The sequence below is a fragment of the Callorhinchus milii genome, unplaced genomic scaffold (assembly GCF_018977255.1).
Source record: "Callorhinchus milii isolate IMCB2004 unplaced genomic scaffold, IMCB_Cmil_1.0 Scaffold31, whole genome shotgun sequence".
Lineage (NCBI taxonomy): Eukaryota > Metazoa > Chordata > Chondrichthyes > Chimaeriformes > Callorhinchidae > Callorhinchus > Callorhinchus milii.
This window is the reverse complement of record NW_024704772.1, coordinates 313,054-323,947: the sequence shown is the minus strand read 5'-3', so window position 1 is coordinate 323,947 and position 10,894 is coordinate 313,054. Positions and strand designations below refer to the sequence as shown.

At 48.6% G+C, this 10,894-nt stretch overlaps 1 protein-coding gene across 1 annotated transcript; it reads left to right on the top strand.

The window, feature by feature from the left end:
- Positions 1-3,936: 3,936 nt before the first annotated feature.
- Positions 3,937-6,352, top strand: elfn2a (extracellular leucine-rich repeat and fibronectin type III domain containing 2a). Its single transcript, XM_007910292.2, has one exon. It carries the CDS (start codon positions 3,937-3,939, stop codon positions 6,271-6,273), a length of 2,337 nt encoding a protein of 778 aa, XP_007908483.1. The 3' UTR covers positions 6,274-6,352.
- The last annotated feature ends 4,542 nt before the right edge of the window (positions 6,353-10,894 follow it).

Sequence of the window (10,894 nt, the reverse complement as noted above, 5' to 3'; positions counted from 1 at the left end):
GTGTATCTGTTTGCATGTGTGCGTGCCTGTGTGTGCCTGTATGTGTGTATTTGTGCATGTGTATCCGTGTGTGTGTGTATACATATATCTGTGTGTGTGTATGTGTTTGTGTATCTGCATGTGTGCCTGTGTGTATCTGTGTGTGTGCATGTGTATGTGTGTGTGCAAGTGTATCTGTGTGTGCGTATCTGTGTGTGTGCGTCTGCGCGTGTGTATTGTGTATCTGTGTGTATCTGTGTGTGTGCGCGTATCTGTGTGTGTGTGTTTGTGTATCTGTATGTGTGCGTGTGTATCTGTGTGTGTGCGCGTATCTGTGTGTGTGTGTTTGTGTATCTGTATGTGTGCGTGTGTATCTGTGTGTGTGCGCGTATCTGTGTGTGTGTGTTTGTGTATCTGTATGTGTGCGTGTGTATCTGTGTGTGTGTTGGTTTCTAAATTAAATAAGGACAGTTAATAGAATCTATAACAAATTTGTGCACAGCCTTAAATTAGGAGCAAATAGTTTTTAGGCTTTACCAGTCCTTACGCAGAGAAGGTTTCAGGTCTATGGCCCACTGTGTGTGTGTGGGGGGGGGGGGTGGGGGCTGGTCAGTCACGCTCAGACAGGCGGAACACATTTTGTTGAGAGTTTCCTGCAGTTTCCCTTTAAGAGGTCCTTGTGTTTTGCTTTGTCCTGACAAGTCAGACCTGTCACTTGTGCGGTGAGAAAGCCCTCGAGGGAGAGGAAATGAGAGAGTGAGAGAGAAACACGAGCAAATAGCACAGAACTGAGCAAAGCGGTAGCTGACGTGTACTTTAGTTACTGGGTTTCTCTCTCTCAATCAGTCTCACTTGTGAATTCGATTTGTTTGGCTTCCCCGACGGGTCCAGCATTTAAACTGAGTCCTCCCTCATTCCCATCCTTTGGATGAGAAGTTAAACTGAAGTCCCATCGGCCTGTTCAGGTGGATGTTAAAGATCCGGCGGTGCTATTCAAAGTCTCTCTCTCTCTCCTGGTGAGACATCTTGACGACGTTATAAGATGCTGTATCAAATGCAAGGATTATTACTCTGTTTAGGACCTCAATGGGAGAATTGGGTGAGAGAAGAGAAAAATATAGTCTAACTGTGTGAAAACAGACCCTGTAAAACCTTTTATAATAATAATAATCCTCGCATTTCATACAGTGCCTTTCACATCAGGACATCTCAGAGCACTTCACAGCATTTTCACTGTTGTATTTTTCTCCCTGTGTTCTCTCTCCCAGTCTGTTTTCAGTCCTCCAGATAAATTATTGGGAAAGAGCATGGAGATTCTCTCCCCCGGTACCCTGAATTACATTCCCAGCACAGGATAAAACACTTGTTCACTTCATAGCTGTTTGTGAGCAAATTGGCCTGTGATACAGTCACTACATTTTCCAGTTAAACTCCGTGAAGCACTCTAACATGCTAACATTCTAACACTCCCCCAACACGAAAGTCTCAAATGTAAGGGTTATTGGGGGGTTGAAAGTAAGGTTCAATAACAGATGCCCAATAATCAAGTGATCCTCGTTTGTGTGAACAACACGATTACATTTACACACTCGCTTTTCACATTCCAACAATCTATCTCTGGGATTTCCAGGTGGAATACGTGGAATTCTCAGCTTGGTTTGGATGCTCTTAAGCACAGTGGTGGGTTTCTGCATGTGTCAGACACCCAGCTGGCCAAACATAAGAACATTAGAATTTGCTGGCGAAAGAAGACCAAAGACCATCCAGGTCGCCTTCCACCATTCTGGCAGTCGCTTGCACAAGTCATGCCCCACTATATTCGTGGAGTCTTGTAGCTCTGTGGTTAGAGCACTTGCCCCGCAAGCGAGAGATCTGGGTTCGATTCCCAGCAAGACGTAATGTTGGGCAAGTTTCCTTACTCCACACTCCTCTGTTTATCTATGAATAAGTAGGAACCCGGTTGTTAGTCGATCGGCAGATCACTTTTCCGGGGTAATAATTCCTTCAAAAAAATAATAATAATAAATTGGTCACTTCAAAACCACGACTGTTTGTGGGACGCTGCTGTGCACAATTGGCTGCTGCGTTTCGCCCACAAAATATACAGTCAATTCACTTTACCGCATGTCCAGTGAAGCGCTTTTGAGACGTCTCGAAGACATAAGTCGCTGTAACAAATGCAAGGATTATTATTATTATTATATATTGTATCCCGAGATATTATCTGCTAACAGAACTCAAAAAACAGACACCCCAAATAAATGTCAGAGAGAATAACGGGAGCTGTCTGAGGTGATTATTTTTGATGGGTACAAATATAGGCGTATTCTCTTCTCTTCTCTTAGTGAGAAGACATTGTCAATGAGCGATGCTGTTTGCTCTTCAAGTAGGAGAGTGTATTAGCATATAACCTGATTACCGTACACTTGAGAGATATGGCATTTCACGTCAGCCTGTAATTAATCAATGCTAATGGCAATCTCCATGCCACCACAGCAGTCTGAAGGAACTCACAACACAGGCCGCCACAAGTCATGAATACACATGGCGTAATCAACCATTAGAGCTGATTACAATGTGATTATCCTCACACGCCAGCAACCTGTGCTGAATGTAATGGGGGGTGGGGAAGAGGGGAGGACGAACACATTTCACTTACTTATTGCCTGTTTGAGAGGATGGCTGCGACAGTCACTACGCTTTACAATGAATTCCCATGAGACGACTGGAGACATCCTCCTATCATGTCAAAGCGAGGGTGATTTATTTATTACTTAGAAAAAGATGTTATTACTTTGAGGTGCAGGAGGGCTTTGAAGTCTAAAGAAACCTGTCTCTCTCTCTCTCTCTCCCTCTATCAAAAACCCAAGCCCCCAATCTTTTCATCTCAGCGTTCCTGCAGTTCACAAGCCACAGACAACAGATAACTTATTTATTATGTGGATGTGAATCTTTATTGCCTGCCGTTCAGTATATTACAACTGCACCCAAATAGTCATCAGGCACATTCCGTCTCAATCACGAGTTTTAAACTCAACAAGTCGAGGGGATGATATGATAATAATGAATCTGTGGGGATTTAAGTGTCATCATTTCACTGTTAACTGGCAAGCAAGTTTATGGCTTTTATTTGTTGCTTTTTTATAGCTCTTTTATTAGATTTACTGCCTGACACCTGAGCCCTCCTCACTCCCTTTCCCACAGGCTGACACTCCCCAAATCCTATTAATAATAATAATCGTTGCATTTGATACAATGCCTTATTACGTCTTCAACACATCTCAAAGCACTTCACATGATATGCTGTAAAGTGTAGTGACTGTATATTTTGTGGGCAAAACACGGCGGTCAATTGCACAGAGCAGTGTCCCACAAGCAGTTGTGGATTGAGTGACCAAATTATTATTTTTTTCAAGGGATTAGTACCTCTGGAAAAGCAATCCTCCCAACGATTACAACCGGGTTCCTACTTACTGCTAGGTAAACAGGCGTGTGTGTGAAGTAAGGAAACTCTGCCCAGGAATCAAACCATTGCACTAAAGGACTCCATTAAACGTGAATCCTGATTGTCTATTTCTCTGATGTTAAGATCCAAACAACCTTATAAACTCTGTGTTGCAGGAATCGGTAACTATGCCTCTCTTCAAGACGCTGGCAGCTTGGCTGCAGAATTGGAATCCTAAAGACTGAATTTAACGAAAGCATCAGGAAAACTGTCCTCACAGGAAGACATTAAGAAGAACAAAATAAATACATTTCTTCCACTTCTTCTTCATTCATAAAAAGCTTCTTCTTGGCGGAGTGTTTCCATCGACAGGTGAAGAGGGATGAAGGCAAGGATGGTGAGGACTGGCGTGTTGGCGTTGGTTCTGCTTGAAGCTCTCGTTGAGCACTAAAAGCCTCTCCTGGACCCTGCTCAGCTGCCTCCCCTTCCCCCCGGCTCCCGGGCCCTGAACAATGCTCCGCGTGGGGCTGTGGGCTGCCGTGGTTCTGCTGGCCCAGCTCGGAGAGGTCTCTGCCGATTGCTGGCTGATTGAGGGTGAGAAGGGATACGTGTGGTTGGCCATCTGCAGCCAGAACCAGCCTCCGTACGAGGCCATCCCGCAGCACATCAATAGCACCGTGCAGGACCTGCGGCTCAACGAGAACAAGCTCAAGGTGCTGATGTGCGGCGCCCTCAGCCGCTTCGGCAACCTGACAGACCTGAACCTCACCAAGAATGAGATTGGCTACATCGAGGACGGGGCCTTTGTGGTGCAGTCTAACCTGCGCACCCTCCAGCTGGGCTACAACAAGCTGACCAACCTGACCGAGAGCATGCTGCGGGGGTTAGCCAGGCTCGAGTTCCTGTACGTCCAACACAACCTGATCGAAAGCATCTCCGTCAACGCCTTCCTAGAGTGTGCGGGGCTGCTGAGCATCGACCTGTCGGCCAACAAGCTGGCCAAGGTGGAGACGGACACCTTCTCTGGGCTCAGTCTGCTGACGGTGTGTGAGCTGGCCGGCAACCCTTTCCACTGCTCCTGTGAGCTGCTGGGCTTCCTCAGCTGGCTGGCCTTCTTCAACAATGTCACCAGAACCTATGACCGGCTACAGTGCGAGACTCCGCCAGAGTTTGCCGGCTTCCCGCTGCTCAGCCCCACGGCTCACGGCCTCCGCAACGCCATCGGGATCCTGGGTCCCCTGTGCAAGGACGGCAAGATGCCCACCGCCCCCTCCTTCCTGAACGGTAGCGACAACGAACTCTCCTCGGGGGGAAACCCCAGCGACTTCTCATCAGCAGAGCCCGCCATCACCTATATCAACGATAACCTGAATGGCCCCAGCATCAAGCTGCACCAGATCGGGATCACAGCGGCCACACTGATGGTCCACATCCCCTCGCCCTACAGCAAGATGTACATCCTGGTGCAGTACAACAACAGCTTTGTGTCTGACGTCACCACCCTCAACAACAAGAACGAGTACATCAAGCTGGAGAAGCTGAGAACCCAGACCAACTACACCTTCTGTGTCGCCTCCATTCAGAAATCCCAGCGCTTCAACCACACCTGCCTGACCTTCGCCACCAAGCGTCAGGACCCCCGCGGCCCCGTCCCCAACGCCTCCACCACCACCCACTACATCATGACCATTCTGGGCTGCCTGTTCGGCATGGTCATCGTGTTGGGCGTGGTCTATTACTGTCTGCGCAAGCGGAGGATCCAGGAGGAGAAGCAGAAATCCATCAACGTTAAGAAGACCATCCTGGAGATGAGGTATGGGCCGGAGTCGGAGTCCAGCGGGATGCTCCACTCGCTGCAGAAGCTCCACGAGCAGCCAGGCACCGGCCCCAGACTGTCCACACTGCCCTCCGCCCCGGGCGACAAGGGCACCTTCAAGCCACTGGAGGTGAACGAGACGCCCAAGGGCACCAAGGGCAACTATATCGAGGTGCGCACGGCGGAGAGCTCAGAGCACAGGGACGAGGAGACCAGGCAGGCTGAGAACGGCAATGGACAAGGCTCCTCGGCCGAGATCTCCACCATCGCCAAAGAGGTCGACAAAGTCAACCAGCTGATCAACAACTGCATCGATGTCCTGAAGCTGGATTCGGCCTCGTTCATAGGCGCAGACTCCGAGGTGTCAATCGACCGGCAGCTGACGCCCAGCACCTCCATGTCCCAGTTGGAAAGGCCAGGCCTGCTGTCGCCCAGATACAAGGAGGGGGCTTACCCCCTGCAGCGACAGAGCAGCGCTGACACCAGCCGGAAGCGCTGCAGCATCTCCTCCAGTGGCTCTGCCAAGTCCGCCAGGGTCTTCAGCCTGGACCTGCCTGAGCAGCCGGGCAAAGCCGAGGCCAAGTACATCGAGCAGAGCGTCTCCAGCCCCTCTCCCCTGGAGCGCTTCCCCCTGGTGGGACCCTCTGATCCCCATCGCCTGGAGGTGCAGCAATACCACTGCAGCGAGCACCGGCACTCCTTCCCCGCTCTGTACTACGAGGAACATGGAGACTCGCTAAGCCACAGGGCCGCCTTGCTCAAGCCTCTCTCCCGAACCAAAAGGGACTCCACCTACTCCCAGCTCTCTCCCCGTCACCACCAGTACTCGGGCTACTCCTCCAGCCCCGAGTACTCCTCGGAGAACACGCACAAGATTTGGGAGCGATTCCGCCCCTACAAGAAGCACCCGCGGGAGGAGGTGTACATGGCTGCCGGCCACGCACTACGTAAAAAGGTCCAGTTTGCTAAAGATGAGGACTTGCATGATATCTTAGACTACTGGAAGGGCGTCTCCGCTCAGCAGAAGTTGTGACTTGGGCCGATTTTGACTGGAATCCATATACGTTTACATACAGAAAAAAAACCCACACACAAACCGAGACAAACACGGAGGGGAGGGGGTGGGGGGAGGGGGGAGGGATTTAATGGGTCCCTTTTCATTTAAATGTTTGTAATTTCTAATATTTTTTAACTGTACAGTACCATAGACGTAGTCAACTCAGAAGTTCACATAACTGCCTCGAAATGCTTAATGCTTGATGTAATGCTTTTTTCTCCATGACCCCCCCCCCTCCCCCTCATGGCTATCCCCCCCTCCCCCACATTCCCCCGCTGGTATTGGAATGCAAAAGAAATGTTCGAACAACAACAACAAAGCCTTAAGGCGAAAATTGTCCTGTCCCTGCCTTAAACACGTCTTGTAGGATCTCCCAGGCGTAACCAACAACCGGCCTCGATCGATCGATCAATACCTTACGTCTGAACAGCCCACATCTTGCTTGTTTCAAACCTACAGCCAAACATTTCACAATGTGCTGAGTTTTGAGTCACCAAAGCACCACCGTCCCCCCCACCACCACCTCCCCCACAGTGACAGACTCGTCTGACCAGGCACACTTTGGAATTTAATCTGATTTTCTTTGTCAAATAAAACGTACGCAAATTCCCCTCTCCTTCCCGTTCATTTCTGAGATGGTGTTGATCCATTGCACAAAAAGCAGTGTTAGATGTGGATGGTAACGGAAGTGTGTATGGAGTGTGGGGAGGCAACAGCATCTCGCTTCAAACTCACAGATTGTCGGCCCCTATAGTTGCTGCTCACCCTCAGTTAGTCCCAGTGCCGGGGGGGAAGGCTTCACTGCATTGTCAAAGGTGCCGTCCTTCAGATGAGACGTTCAACCAAACTCCCATGTCTGTGCCCTGTTCAGGTGGATGATAACGATCTCCATGGTACCATTGGAAAAAAGAGACGGGAGTTTCACTCTCTCTCTGTGTTCTGGCTGAAAATCCTCCACAGTCACTTCATAGCTTACTGTAGCCTCCTGAGGCCAGAGTACACCAGACAGACTGGGGGAGGGCAGGAGGGAGGGAGGGAGGGAGAGAGAAGGAAGTCACTCAGAATAACAACAAATGACATTTACACAGCACCTTTCAAGTCAAGAGGATGTCCCAAGGTGCTGGGACACCAATAATTCTTGCATTTGACGTAGACCCTTATTTAGTCGTTGAGATGTCTCAAAGTGCTTCACAGGATATACTGAATGTGACTGTGTATTCTGTTGGCGAAAGCAGCAGCCAATTTTCGTTGAGCAATGTCCCGGCAAACAGCCATGAAGTAACAGCCAAATGTTATCAGGGATTATCGGCCCGGACACTGGGAGAGAGAAATTCCCATTGGATCTTTAATATCTACCTGAGCAGGACACAGATGGGGACCGTGGTTTAACGTCTCATCCTAAGGGCGGTTCCTCCAACAATGCAGCAGTGCCACTCTGCCTCCACCCAGCTGGAGGATCAGCCTAGACTGAGGTCAAAGCCCCTGACAAGTGTTTGCGTGTGTGAGTGTGCGTGGTGGGGGGGGGAGTGCTTGATGCCTCAGCATTCACACTCAGACACGAGAGGAGAGAGCGAGTGACTGAGCCACAGGCTGACACCTAAATGACAATGAAATGAAAGAAAGTTAAATCCCACACTGACTTGGCGTTGTGAGAGGCTGATTGACGACTGTGGGTTTTTGGCATTTTTCTGGCTTTATTAACCATGTACATTATCTAGTTTAGAGAAATCAAAGCACTCTCTGTGCTAGACTGCAGAGACACTTGAGTGATTGACTTGCAGCTTGTCACTTAGCCTGGCTCTCCTCGGTTGACTGAGTTTAATCAGTTTGTAGCTGGACTGTTGGATTAAAGTGTCGAACAGCAAGTCAATCCCTTTGGGGGGAACAGTCCTTGGCTTTAATCAGACCTCCTGCCAGATTCCTGGATCAGGCCCGATGGTCCGGCTTCTCTCTCTCTCTCTCTCACTCACTGTCAGCCATGCTGTGTGACTGGCAGAGAGATGGGAACTGGCAAACAGGGGGGAGGCTGAGTGTCAGCGCTCTGTCCCAGCCCAGTCTATACACTGCTTGATCCACAGTTTGTTCGATACAAATTGTGTGTTAGTGGGAAACCTTAGCAAGCAATGGGTAGTGAGCAAAGCAATGTGAGCTGGGTGTGGTTACAGCAGAGAGACCAGAATGGGTAATAATCACAACACATACACCCGTCCCCCATTCCTGCGGCCCCGTGAAGCGCTCCGAGGCGCTCCTCTACTGTGTAAATGCACGTTGTTGTCGCTGTTGTGGGTTTGCAATGTGATGACGATAATTAGAATGGATCTGTGATGAAACATCACTATTTATTATTTGGAAGTTTTATTGATTCACCCCCTTCTTTCTCTATCTCGCAGTCTCCACCAAACTAATCATCCTTCACTAATCTCCCCCCAGTGACCATTGTTTGTTAGTGGGACTTGCCTTGTAAGTATTAATAATTAATAACAATGATAATCCTTTTATTTGATAGCACGCTGTTCCAAGTCGGGAAGTGCTGCCCAGGATTTACAGTAAAGTGTAGTGACTGTGTGTTTTACCTGACACTTATACACATTAATTCTTCAGGAGGATTGCTGTCTGACTTTCAGCATAAACCTGGAAATTCCCCCCCGCCCAATTTTGGCTGAGTTTCAGAGGTGATAACACCACAGGGGAGAGGGAGAGAGGGGAATAGGAGAGGAAGGGAAGGGGAACGGGAGAAATTCATAATGGAAATTCCTTATTCCCTAATGCCACCAAAGTAATGACACTTTCTTTGGCACCACATAATATAAATTTGTCAATTGAGCAAGCTTAGCAAAGGGACCGCCAATGGATTGACCAGAGTGATTGTAATTCATTGAGAAGCTATTGGATGCGCTGAGTGAAAGCTTTCTCTCTGTGAATGCGGTGCAGTGCGGAGGGGGGAGGGGGGTGTTTGCAGTTCGGTGGGGGAAGGGTGCGGTGCTGTACTGGCTGTGGGTTGGAAGTAGTGGGTTGGACACTGGTATGGATGAGCCAAGCAGCAGATAACTCACTGAGGCTGCAAGTTGCAAAATCCACTCATACTTTGCCCTCGCTGGCAGGGGAGAGAGTGCTGACTGGCATTTAGCTTGATGCTGATGTCAGTAACTGATAGGAATGGACTAGTTCTGTTTTGATGGAAGCACTGAATTCTTCCACATCCCCGTGTGCAGCACTCACACAGGCCAAAGCCATTTCATTCCTCTTATGGTGGTGGGGGGGAGGAAGGCGTTGTCAGCCAGGACTCCAGAAGAGAGAATAACAACCAGAAGGAAGAGAGGGCTGAGACCAGGTCACTGAAACCTTTTAAGCACAGCTCAAAGCTGTGATGGGAGGACGGGTGTTGTGAAGGGATGAGATCAGACAAGCCGAAGGGCCTTCTTCCCCTACCGTGCCTCGAGCCCCTTCCCGCTCGGTGAAAGGCAAACACACTGCTTTATTGATATTGCTCTTGTGGAAGCTCAGAACCTTGAAGGACAAAGAAGAGCCTTCCTCCCCACATTCACACACGCACACACACACCAACACACACACACACACACACACAGAGCGCGTCGTTGTCAGCCCAGCACTGTTTTGATTTGTAATGTTTCAGCGAATCTAATTTTTTGGGGGGAAAGGAGGGGAAGAGTGTTTTTTGGGGGGAGGGTTCCCACTCGCCAAATAACTGTAATGCGATTAATTGTATTTTCTAAATAACGTTTGCATTCCAAGACCTGTAAAATTAAACAGTTCATTTAAAAACTGCTGTGGTGATTATTTCTGTTTGTGTGCGTGAGTGTGTGTGCGTAGTAAAATATTGGCACAAACACTGATTGATCGGAGGAGAAATAATATTCAACCCAAATCAACAACAAAGCAGAATAAACCTTTCTCTCTCTCTGTCTCCACCTGGTCAGGACAAAGCTCTCTTCAGTCGAGGAGGACTTGAGATATTAATAATTTTCATAATAACCCTTGCATTTGATACAGAGCTTTAGTGCAAGACGCCTCAAAGCACTTCATAGGATTTTACTGTAAAATGCAGTGACCGTGTGTCTTGTAGACAAATGTAGCAGTCAATTTGCACACAACATTGTCCCTGCAAACAGCCGTGAAGTGAATGAGTGATTTTATCTTGTTGGCCAGGACACCAGGAGAGAGAGAGAGAGAGAAACTATCTTCTCTTTTTCAAGTAGCACTACGGGATCTTTAACATAAACCAGAACTGAGCACAGACCGGGAGCTCGGTTCAATCCGTCCACCTCAGCATACACACTTTATTCTATCCTTAAATTAGAATTTACCTCTTCCATCATGCCTTTGTCACCTTTCTCTTCTCTCTTGCCGCTGTGCAACGCTCCCAGTCGCTATCCTATGTGGAGGGCACTGTGTAAATGCAAGTGGTTCTTGTTGAAAGGAATGTTTCTGACAGTTACAAGCTTGGCTATTCACACTAACAGATTAATCCCACAATGCAGGATATGCCTAACTCAAAACCAATACAGTAATTCATCTCAGACATGTGTAAGTGTGTTAGTCAGAGCTGGCAACCAGGAGGGAGAAATCTCCCAGTCAA